General features: G+C 37.1%; 1 protein-coding gene and 1 long non-coding RNA gene across 5 annotated transcripts in view; one reads left to right on the top strand and one right to left on the bottom strand.

Annotated features, from left to right (window-relative positions):
• ube2e2 (ubiquitin-conjugating enzyme E2E 2) overlaps window positions 1-13,083 on the top strand; it is a 321,809-nt gene that overhangs the window by 290,746 nt on the left and 17,980 nt on the right. For all 4 annotated transcript variants that reach the window (XM_069913966.1, XM_069913965.1, XM_069913968.1 and 1 more), the window contains one exon: window positions 11,856-12,003. In XM_069913966.1, the coding sequence (XP_069770067.1) occupies window positions 11,856-12,003 (148 nt within the window). The remainder of the gene's footprint in view (window positions 1-11,855; window positions 12,004-13,083) is intronic.
• The window catches only part of LOC138751552 (uncharacterized), a 190,549-nt gene that overhangs the window by 16,014 nt on the left and 161,452 nt on the right, over window positions 1-13,083 (bottom strand). The gene's annotated exons all lie outside the window — the stretch shown is intronic.

A 13,083-nucleotide genomic window follows, 5' to 3' on the forward strand; every position in this document is an offset into this window, starting at 1 on the left:
TTGGGAAAACAAAGGCTTGTACACCGATTCAATAGAAATTCTTGACATTATAGTTTCAATATTAACTAAAGAATATCCAGAAGGTGTTTGATAAGGTGTTGCATAAAGGTAAGGATGTATGGAATGAGGCGTGATATATGTGCATGGATAGAGGGCTGGTTTGGGTGTTTCTCTGTTTGGCAATCATTGGTGAACAGAGTGCCAAAGGGGTTAGTTTGGGCCCAGAACAGTTCACAAAATACATTAATGATTTTGCAGAGGAGACTGAGTATGACACTAAATCAGTGGCTCTCAACCTTTTTCTTCCCACTCACATACCACTTTAAGTATTCCCTATGCCATCAGTGCCCTGTGATTAGTTAGGGATTGTTTAAGGTAGTATGTGAGTGGGATGGGAAGGTTGAGAATCACTGCTCTAGACCCAATTGTTGCTGAAATATTTTGCTTGAGAAAAATTGTCATTGGCCCATTTCCTTTGGAGTTATGAAATGGTGCACGTAACGAATCAAGTAGGTATGATTAAAACAGTAGTTTTCAAATATTTTCTTTCCACGCACATACAACCTTAAGCAATCCCTTATTAATCACAGGGCACCTATGTATAGGGAATATTAAAGTGGTATGTGAATGGAAAGAAAAAGGTTGAGAACCACTGCACTAAATTGAGTGGATAAGCAAATTATGCATAGGATACGGTCTCCAAAGAGATATAGAGGGGATAATTAGCAGGAAGTTGTTTACACTGGTAGGTGAGACTAGAACCAGAGGATATTAGCCTCAAGCTTCAAGGGAGTGGATTGAAGACTGAGATGAGGAAGAATTGCTTTTCCCAGAGAGTGATAAACCTGTAGATTCTCTGCCCACGGAAGCATTGGAGGCTGCCTCATTAAATATATTTAAGAGACATTTAGATTGATTTTTTGCATGGTGGTAGAATTAAGGTTTATGGGGAACAGTGGGTAAGTGGAGCTGTCCAGTCAGATCAGCCATGATCATATTAAATGGCAGGATGGGCTCAATGGGCCAGATGGCTGACTCCTGCTCCATTTCTTATGTTAGGTGCAGTTGGAGTCAGGATGCCAAATGTTACTTGGCCTGAAAATACGGAAGACATTTATAATTTATTTCAGCTGCCTCATTATAATTTTACTTCAAGGTTTGGAATTAATTGCATAGTAGAAATGCATTATGAGGAACAGCATAAAGCAATCTCAACTCTAACATTGAAACGGCAATCCAAAATAAAATATGGATTATCTGAGGAGAATTCAAAGCTAGTGAAGTTTAATTGTAAGAAAAGAAAATTAAATGCTGCATGTCACATCAATGAAGACTCACTTCTGCTGCTTGGGGTAGAGGAGAACCTGAGACTGAGGATTGCATACTCGTTCCTACCAATGGGAGTTAAAAACCTGCTGACACAAAGGCATAGCCAATGTAGGGTGAGAAGGTCAACACCAGGAATATTGAACCATTTCCTGGATTTGCAGCGGGAAGAGCTTTGGTGACATGAACAAAAGATGAACAGTGATACTTGTTCAAGTTTATTGTCACATGTATCAAAAATCCAGTGATGGAGGTTGTTCTCAGGCAGAGCAGTAGACATCTATTTCCTAGTACAACAAAAAAGACACGGTATATAAGTCCAAAGTTTCAGAGAGAGATTCGTGAGTACTGAGCAAATGCAATATACAGTACTTTTACTATTTTAGGGTTCATTCTAAAATCTGATAACAGCAAGAAAGAAACTGTCTTTAAATCTGGTGGTGAGAAATCTTACACTGATAAATCTTCTTCCCAATAGGAGTGGTGAACAGAGTGTGGAATAAGGTTTTTAATATGTTGGCTGCTTTTCCAAGTTGTTGATGGTATTGATGGATGGAAAGGGGTATTAATGATGAACTGACTCACGTTCACAACTCTGTGCTGTTTGTTGAAGTCCTGGGTGGAGCAGTTCCCATACCACACAGTGATATACTCTGATAGGATGCTTCCAATGGTCCATCTGTAGAAGTTATTAAGGAATGCACGTGATGAGCCAATTTCCTCAGGCTTCTGAGGGTGTAGAGACGCTGGGGCATTTTTTTGGCCACTGCAATGATGTGGGTTAACCAGGACAAATTGCCAGTTCCCTCAAGGAACTTAAAGCTGTCTACCGTCTCTGCCTCAGCACTGTAGATGTGGATCAGGGAGTGAGCTTCATCCCTCCTCCAGCAGTCTATCACCAGCTCCTGCTGACATTGAAGGAGAGGTTATTGTCCTGGCACTAAGCCAATAGTCTTTCTATTTCCCTTCTGTACTCTGATCATGTTGAAGATCCTGCTTATGACAGAAGTGTCATCTAAAAATTTATAGATGATGTTGGAGCTATGTTTTGTCATGTTAGGGAGTATGAGTGGACTGAGGTTTTTCTGCAACTCGACTCTGGTTTGGTACTGCCTCTTAACATCTTTGATGGCCTTGCACAGTTCAACAAAACCTGCTGCATGCTTCACCAATCCCACCTGCCCAATCTGACTTAACAAAAAAAAAACTATGGCTGCTGGAAAATTTGAAGTAAAGACAGAATATTCTGGAAATGCTTTGCTGGTCAAGGACCATTGCAGAGAGACAAAGAGTTGATATTTTAGACATGACTCTGCATGAGTAAACCCTTAGCAAAATTACTTTCTTGCCTTCCCTTTCAATCCATAGGCTTTGAATGATGAAAATCTTGAACTGCTTTATCATAGGTTCTAGATCTTTACCATATCTCCAAATTTGCTGCTTACTGCTATAACAGGGGTTACTCATGCTGTGCATTCATCAGAAATTATTTAATCTATTTTGATTTCAATGAGGAACAGGTGGCATCTTGTGTGTTCAGCAATGCCAACTTCAGTTGAATGGAGGCAGCTGTTGACTGCAGGTGCCCATAAGGATTCCCCTAATAACAGAGGCCATTTCATCAATGCAAGATTTGCTTTCCCTCAATGTTCTGTTTGTTGTGGAGCAGGAAAAGAATTTCCTTATGGTGAATACTCGGTTTCCTATGAGCTTGAGTGTCTTCTTCATCCTGAAGATGTTTGTATCATTGGGCATTTTCAAAAGTCAGTCAGAGGATAATGGCTGTGCTCCACATCCATGGTTGCTCTCGTCATTACACTCTTTAACTGTAGATGTAACGAAAAACCTACAAATAGCAGACAAGAGAACATTTTGGTCTGCTCAGGATGAGATTTCTATTCATCAGTCCAGGAGAATACTGCAGCACACACAAAACAGATGCAAAGATTTCATTCTGGACAACAGCCAGTGCCCGAGGAACATTAGTGTGGAGAGCAAGACTGAGGGCCATTAGCCAAAACAGGCAGAGAAGCAGGAACAGGTGGAAGAAGGCAACTACCAGCAGACCAGAGAACCTAGATAAAGAGGTCATCGGAGGAGTCACGTGATGGAGTAGTGACCGGTCAGGGAATTCCAGCCCTCTCCAGAAAAGTGGAAAAAAAACACACAAAACACAAAGGTACAAGAGTAAAAATTAAAACAAAGTAAAAATAAAGGTGAGACGAAAATGGCAGCGAAGAGAGAAAAGTCAAAAACAACGGGAAGAAGAGAAGATGAAAGAACGTCGGAAGAAGAAGGTGAAGGCCTTACCTGTCTGAGGAGGCCCGCCGCGGAGAGAGAAGCCCGCTCCCTCAGGTCAGTGGAAGTCCCGGGCTCGGGATTACAAAAATGGCTCGCAGAGCCGAGTAAAAGTGCACAACCGCGCATGCGCGAGAAAAAAAAACACACTGACGAGAGGGGGGTACAGCTGCGGAGTCGATCTCCACAGCTGAGAGAGACACCTGCAACACAGCAGCGGGTGCAGAACACAGACAATAACGACAACAAGAAAGAAGAGGGTAAAAAGAAAACAAGGAAACAACAGATGGTCAACCCAGAGGAAGAAGAAGAAGAACAGAAAGAAATGGAAGAAGAGAAAGGCAAGACAATGAATATATATTTTTTTAAAGAATATATGGAATCAGTGAAAGAATGGCAATTTCAAGAATTTAATGAGATAAAAAGAATTAAGAATGCAGAAGAAAAAATGAATAAAATAGAAATGGTCATATCAGAGATAGGAAAAAGAGTGGAAAATGTGGAAGAACGAGAAATAATCGTAGAAATGGAAGTAGAGGACTTAAAAGAGAAATTAGAAGAATCTAATAAAATAGTTAAAGAGGCACATGAGCTCAGAAGATAGATATAATGGAAAACTATATTAGAAGAAATAATGAGATAGACAACAGACTCGCCAAGGCAAATAGCGCCTTTGGAAGACTACACAAAAGAGTCTGGAAAAACAACCAACTGAAAAACCTCACAAAGATAAGCGTATACAGAGCCGTTGTCATACCCACACTCCTGTTCGGCTCCGAATCATGAGTCCTCTACCGGCACCACCTACGGCTCCTAGAACGCTTCCACCAGCGTTGTCTCCGCTCCATCCTCAACATCCATTGGAGCGCTTACACCCCTAACGTCGAAGTACTCGAGATGGCAGAGGTCGACAGCATCGAGTCCACGCTTATGAAGATCCAGCTGCGCTGGATGGGTCACGTCTCCAGAATGGAGGACCATCGCCTTCCCAAGATCGTATTATATGGCGAGCTCTCCACTGGCCACCGTGACAGAGGTGCACCAAAGAAAAGGTACAAGGACTGCCTAAAGAAATCTCTTGGTGCCTGCCACATTGACCACCGCCAGTGGGCTGATAACGCCTCAAACCGTGCATCTTGGCGCCTCACAGTTTGGCGGGCTGCAACCTCCTTTGAAGAAGACCGCAGAGCCCACCTCACTGACAAAAGGCAAAGGAGGAAAAACCCAACACCCAACCCCAACCAACCAATTTTCCCTTGGAACCGCTGCAATCGTGTCTGCCTGTCCCGCATCGGACTTATCAGCCACAAACGAGCCTGCAGCTGACGTGGACTTTTTACCCCCTCCATAAATCTTCGTCCGCGAAGCCAAGCTAAAGAAGAATATTAGAAGAAATAATATAAAGATAGTGGGCCTTAAGGAAGATGAAGAAGGTAAGAATATGAGAGAATTTATAAAAGATTGGATCTCCAGGGTCCTAGGAAGACCAGAATTACAGGAAGAAATGGAAATAGAGAGGGCACATAGAACATTAGCCCCGAAACCACAACCGCAGCAAAAACCAAGATCCATTTTAGTAAAATTTTTAAGATATACAACAAGAGAAAATATATTGGAGAAAGCAATGAAGAAAATAAGAGAAGACAAAAAGCCACTGGAATACAAAGGTCAAAATTTTTTTTTCTATCCAGACATAAGTTTTGAACTCCTGAAGAAGAGGAAGGAGTTCAATACAGCAAAAACGATCTTATGGAAAAAAGGATATAAATTTATGTTAAAGTACTCAGCGGTACAAAATAGTTATTCCAGGGCAACAAAACAGACTATTCTCGGATCCAGAGGAAGCACGAAAATTTGCAGAACAACTACAAAACAAGCAGAGAGATGAAGACATGTAATGAGAGTAAAAATGACCACGAACTATATGTATGTGTATATATGGGTACATATGTGTATCCATGAGTGTATCCGTATTTAGAGGAAAATATATAGAGTATAGATAAGAATTAATAAGGGAATGAAAGGGAATAGAGGGAATAAGGAGGGAATTAAAAGAGTGACCTTTGTTATATATGAAAATTGAAATCTTTTCCGGGGGGGCTGGGTGGGGAGGAGTTACGGTCACTACAAAATCAGTTGACGCTTGCGAGTTAATTCGCAAATCCAAATGGAGAGGGGAGATGTGGTTGCCCGGCAAGGGATAAAGGGCAACTCAGGAGGGGGAGGGGAGAGTGGGGTTAAAGAAGTTTTAAGTAGGAAAATAAGGAAAATGTTTGATGTTTTAGAAATGTTGTTTTATAAAGTGTTCAAAACAAGAAAGCAGGAATGGATAAGAAGGAAAGGTGATGATGGAGAAACGGAAAGGGAAGATAAACAAAGTATGAAATGGCTACGTTGAACTACATGACTTTAAATATTAACGGAATACATAACCAAATCAAAAGGAAGAAACTGCTAAATTTACTGAAAAAAGAAAAAATTGATATAGCATTTGTGCAAGAAACACATTTAACTGAATTGGAGCACAAGAAATTAAAGAGAGATTGGGTAGGACATGTAACAGCAGCGTCGTATAATTCAAAAGCCAGAGGAGTAGCTATATTAATCAGTAAAAATATACCAATTAAAATAGAAGAGGAAATAATAGATCCAGCAGGGAGATATGTATTGATAAAATGTAAGACCTCAAGCCAAAGAAATGTAAGATATATTCGGAGTTTTGGAATCTACTCAATGTATATTCACCTAATGAAGAAGATCAAAAGTTTATGCAAGATATTTTTTTGAAGATAGCAGATACGCAAGGGAACATATTAATAGGAGGGGATTTCAACCTTATTTTGGATTCAAATATGGACAAAACTGGGGGGAAAATTAACAGAAAGAACAAAGTAACCAAATTTATAATTAAATCGATGCAAGAAATGCAACTTTTGGATATATGGAGGAAACAACACCCAAAGGAAAAGGAATATTCATATTATTCGGGTAGACATAAAACATACATAAGAATAGACCTATTTCTGTTATCAGCTCGTATGCAAGATAGAGTAAGAAAAACAGAATATAAAGCTAGAATATTATCGGACCATTCACCCTTGATATTGACAATAGAGTTAGAGGACATCCCTCCAAGAATGTATAGATGGAGATTAAACTCCATGCTACTTAAAAGGCAAGATTTTAGAGAATTCATTGAAAGACAAATTAAAATCTACTTTTAAATAAATACAGAATCAGTGAAAGATAAGTTTATACTATGGGATGCAATGAAAGCGTTCATTAGAGGGCAAATAAGTTATGTAACCAAGATGAAGAAGGACTACAATCAGGAAACAGAGCAGTTGGAAAGGGAAATAGTAAATATAGAAAAAGAATTAGCAATGAAGGAAGATACAACTAAAAGAAGAGAATTGGCAGATAAAAAAATAAAATATGAAACACTACAGACATATAAAGTGGAGAAGAACATAATGAAGACAAAACAGAAATATTATGAACTAGGGGGAAAAAACGCATAAAATTCTAGCATGGCAGCTTAAGACAGAACAAGCTAAGAAAATGGTATTGGCATCAAGGAAAAAAGACAAACAAATCACATATAATCCAACGGAGATTAATGAAAACTTTAGAGAATTCTATGAACAATTATACCAAACTGAAAATGAAGGGAAAGAAGGGAAAATAGATGAATTTTTAACTAAAATTGAACTACCAAAATTACAAATAGAGGAACAAAATAAATTAACAGAACCATTTGAAATAGTAGAAATATAAGAGATAATAAAAAAAACTACCAAATAATAAAACACCAGAAGAGGATGGATTCCCAATAGAATTCTATAAAACATTTAAAGATTTATTAATTCCTCCCCTCCTGGATGTAATTGACAAAACACAAAGCTTACCAGATTCATGTAAAACAGCAATAATTACAGTAATACCAAAGCAAGGGAAAGATATTGGTCATATAGAGCAATATCATTACTTAACACAGATTATAAAATAATAGCTAAACTATTAGCAAACAGATTAGCAGATTATGTACCTAAAATGGTAAATCTAGACCAAACTGGATTTATTAAAAAAAGACACAGAACAGACAATATTTGTAAATTTATTAACTTAATTCATGCAGTAGAAGGGAGTAAAGCGCCAACAGTAGCAGTTGCTTTAGACGTAGAGAAGGCCTTTGACAGAGTAGAATGGAATTATTTATTCAAAGTATTGCAAAAATTCAGTTTACCAGAGAAGTATATTAATTGGATTAAAGCATCATATAAGGGGCCATTGGCGAAAATGACAGTAAATGGATATATATCAAAGCAATTTAATTTAAGCAGATCAACAAGGCAGGTATGCCCACTATCACCCTTATTGTTCGCGTTAGCTATAGAACCACTAGCAGAATTGATAAGAACAGAAAATAATATAAAAGGGATAAAAATAAAAGATAAGGAATATAAAATCAGTCTATTTGCGGATGATGTTATAGTATACTTAACAGAACCATAACTATCAATAAAAGAATTATATAAGAAATTGAAGGAATATGGAGAAGTGTCGGGTTATATGATTAACGTAAATAAAAGTGAAGCAATGCCAATGAATAATGCGGATTTCTCAAAATTTAAGAAGGAATCACCATTCAGATGGCAAATGCAAGCAATAAGATACCTAGGTATACAAATAAATAAAAATCTCGGCCATCTATATAAACTCAATTATTATCCACTAATGAAAAAATTACAGGGCGATTTATTGCATTGGAAAGATTTACCACTAACACTAATAGGAAGGATAAACTGTATTAAAATGAACATTTTCCCATTACCTATTTCAGGCATTGCCAATACACTTGACAGAGAAATTCTTCAAGGTGTTAAAGAAAATGATAAGGAAATTTTTATGGAAAGGGGGGAAACCGAGGATAGCACTAGATAAATTAACAGAATAGTATAAACAAGGAGGCTTACAACTGCCAAACTTTAAAAATTATTATAGAGCCGCACAATTAAGATACCTATCAGATTTTTATCAAACAAGGGAAAAGCCAGATTGGACTAGATTAGAACTAGATAAAATAGGGGAAAAGATACCTGAACACATATTATATAAATGGGATGAAAAATTGATACAACGTAGGAGTTCTCCAATATTACATCATCTGCTCAATATTTGGAAAAAGATTCATGTAGAAAGAAATAAAACAAATTACCAATTACCAAAACTAATAATGACGCAAAATCAGTTACTCCCTTTTACAATAGATAACCTTTCCTTTAGAGAATGGGAGAAAAAAGGGATCAAAAGAATAGAAATTTTTTTTCAGGAAATAGATTATTATCCTTTGAACAAATGAAGGATAAATATAATATAACTCAAGATACAGTGTTGGCATATTACCAATTGAGATCCTACTTGAAGGACAAATTAGGAAGTAGTCTGAGGTTACTAGAGGGAAGTAACTTTGAATATGTGATTACAGATATAATGACAATCAAAAGATTTATAACAAATATGTATATTAAACTGCAAGAAAAGGAGAATGAGAAAACAAATGGTAAAACTAAACAAGATTTAAATATAAAGATAAAGAAGGAAACATGGGAGAAGTTATGCTCTGGAACGATGAGAAATACAATAAATACGAGGTTACGTATGATACAATATAACTGGATACACATGCTATACATTACACCTCAAAAGTTAAATAAATGGGACCCAACAGTATCTGACAGATGTTTTCGTTGTAAAAAAGAAATGGGAACAACAATTCATGCAATCTGGACATGTGAGAAAGTAGAAAAATTTTGGGAAGATCTAAACCAGATATTAAATAAAATTACAGAAAACAATATACCAAAAAACCCAGAGATCTTCCTCCTAAGTAACATAAAAAATAAATAATTTGGAATTGATTTGGATGGTGCACAAAAAAGATTTGTTAAGATACCTCTAGCCGTAGCAAAAAAAATGTATTATGTCAACCTGGAAATTGGAAGATAATTTGAGAATACAACAATGGTATGTAGAAATGAATAAATGTATTCCATTAGAAAAAATAACATATAATTTAAGAAATAATATTGAAATATTTGAACAAAGATGGGAGCCATACATGAAATACAATAGAGAAAACCTACCGGGGACATCTACCACCTAAATTAACGAAAGGAGAAGGAAATGAAAAGAATTGACTCAGTGGAATTTCTTGTTTATTTTTATTGAATGACAACATTGTTTGACTGGTTTAATGTGTCTTAGATTTTGTACTTTAAATGAATGTGGGGGGAGGTAGGGAGGGTGGGATGGGAGGAGGGAGGGGGGGAGAAAATGACACTGTATATATTTGAAAAGGAAAATGTATGTATCTTGGTCAGTGTGGTTTATGGTGTGAAAAATAAAAAAAATTTAAAAAAAAAGATAAAGAGGTCATCTCCAAAAGAGCCTGCAAAGTCATAGTCCCCCTTCAAGGTGTGACCCTTCCCTCACTCCATTCATGGCCATTTACATTGTATGTGGTGGTTGGAGTTCAGATAATATAATTATATTCTTCACATCCAGGTTTCTAGGTGTATTTCTTATAACACAGGATTAAATGAATCCCTATTCCAGAGACTTAAATGGCTTGCCACAAAAAAAAGACAGTCATTAAGCTTGGAAATGTGTCTCTTGCCCAGCTCAATGGAAAGTAAAACCATCCTTTGGGGACTCTATTTTTCCACTCTTTCTCTCGTATGGTAAGGGACACCAGACAATACTAATGGTGATTCTTTGTCCGCTTTATGGCAGGCAAAAGGAAATTTTGTGTAACATTTGCTGTATTATCACATGACAATAAATGAATATTGAATTGTGTATGTGCATAAAATTAAAGATTCAATCCCATCCCAAAACTAAACCATCTAGTTTCGTAGATGATTAAAATAAATGGCCGCCTTTTTTTAAAGTACACACTTTTTATGTGAGGTAAAATTGGCACTTTGGAGGTTTCTCAGAGAAAAACTGATGTCTGCCTTTTGATTCTCAAAATCACTTTTAAGTGCAGCAAAATTGTCTCATTTACCATGTGTAGCCTCTGTATTTCTGTTCATGAAGTCTTAGAACATTAGAATTAGAACACTATAGTACAGGTTCTTCAGCCTTCGATGTTGCGCCAACCCATGTGTTCCTTTAAGAAAAAGTACTAAACCCTCCCTACCCTATAACCCTCTATTTTTCTTCCATCCATCTGCCTGTCTTAGAATCTCTTAAATGCCCCTAATGTTTCAGCCTCCACCACCATTCCCTGGCAAGGCATTCTAGGCACCCACAACTCTCTGTGTAAAAAAAAACCCTAATGTCTCCCTAAACTTTCCTTCCTTCACTTTATACATATATTCTCTCGAGTTTGCTATTCCTGCCCTGGGAAAAACCTGCTGACTGTCCACCCTATCTATGCCTCTCATTATCATGTAGACCTCTATTAAATATCCTCTTATCCTCTATGCTCAAAAGAGAAGAGTCCCAGCTCTGCTAACCTTGCCTCATAAGACTTATTTTCCAATCCAGGCAACATCCTTGTAAATCTCCTCGGCACCCTCTCCATTAGCTTCCACATACTTCCAATAATGAGGTGAACACAGGCAGTAGCCATTGACACATCCACACCTGGCTCCTGAACAATGTTTCTGATCTGTTGGACATACGTTTGGGAATTTTTCTTCATTATGATGAGAATTCTTCTCTCAGCAGCAGTGAAAGTCTAGTTCCTGGAATACCAGTCCTTTAGCAATTACTGAGCTCACCAGTATGCTCTTTCTCCTTAATGATGTTACAAACTGCTGATGTTGGTAATCCTAAGATTTAGACAATGTCTCTTACTGTTTTATTCTCATTTTCCAGCCTTATAATGGCTTACTTGACTTCCATTAGCACAACTCTGGTCCTCATGTAGAAAAATGGCAACTACAAACTCCAAGGTTATCATAAGATGAGAAGCAAGTCTAGCTCTCTTATACCTGCCCCAATTAAACATACCTGAGTGCTCACAAACACCTGTGAACCAAAATATATACAAATAACCTTGAATTAAATATGAAATGTGCACTTTAATTACATGTGAATTGTGTGATTACAAATTTAAAACAGTGGGACATGGGCAAATGAAGGAAAAAAAGTGTCTTTGACCCGAACATCATGGAGTCACTGTAAACATCTGAAACACTGTAAACACCTTAATTTAACAGGTTACATTCCGAACAAGAATCTATCATTGCAATATCAACAGCCAAGGAGTGATCTGTCTGGATATTCTAAAGGATAACTGGAGCCCAGCACTGACCATCTCCAAGGTTCTTCTGTCAATTTGTTCTCTTCTAACAGACTGCAACCCTGGTAAGAGGAATTACATAACATGAAATCTCAGCTTTACATTTTAAAAGAAAAAGCTGCAAATGCTAAAGAAAACAAGAGCAGATGGAAAATCACAAAAGGTTTATTGTTTGCAATTTGTAGGTTTCTACTAGAACCCCTTTGATATACATTTTAGGTCTTTCTAATATTTTATTTTAAGACACAATTTCATTCCATCAATCTGTGCATTCATTGTTAACTCAGGTATACAGTATGTACATTTAAAAAGCTATCTGAACAAATAATTATTCTAAATCTTAACTGGACTTAGTGGACAATCATTAAACAATAAATCCAAATCCAGAAATTTCAAATTACATTCATTGAAGGTATTTCATACAAAAAAATCCTCCTCTTGAAGTCATGGCTTAGAAGGAATATTAGCTCCAGGAAAGTTTACAATTGCTAAAACAGCTGGAATTAGGCCACTTTACACATTCTTCTGTCTATAAACTTTAATTTCTTTGGGTTTACCTTTGTTAAGTTAACTGATCATTTAAATCAAGTTCAGAATTTTCATATATTGAGTGTGTACAGCACTGAACAGGCCATTTGACTCAACTTGTCTATGCTGAGCAAGCAAGTTGGCATTCTGGGTCATTTCCTTATCCTTCCAAGTCTCCTTATCCACAAATCTCTCCAAATGCCTTTTGACTGTCTAAATTATGCCCACTTTTCAAGTTTCCTCTGGTAGCTCAAAACAATTTTAGTGAAAATGTCACCCCTCAGGTCCCTCAAATATCTCTCCTCTCATCTTAAACCTATGTCTTCCAGTTCTGGAATCATATATGTGGTGAAAAAAGACTGAGCATTTATTTCAACCATCCCTCTCATGATTTTATATATTTCTATAAGATCTAGGAAATAAAATCCATAAGACAGGGACAGAAATAGGCAATTCAGCCCATTGAGTCTTCACCACTCAAATAATGGCTGATGTACTTTTCCTCTCAATCCCATCCTCTTGCTTTTTCCCCATAACCTTTGACACCCTTACTCATTAAAAATCTATTAATCTCTGCTGGAAATGTGCCCAATGTCTTGCCCACCATAGCCATCTGT

This window comes from Narcine bancroftii, chromosome 1 (genome assembly GCF_036971445.1).
Source record: "Narcine bancroftii isolate sNarBan1 chromosome 1, sNarBan1.hap1, whole genome shotgun sequence".
Classification (NCBI taxonomy): domain Eukaryota; kingdom Metazoa; phylum Chordata; class Chondrichthyes; order Torpediniformes; family Narcinidae; genus Narcine; species Narcine bancroftii.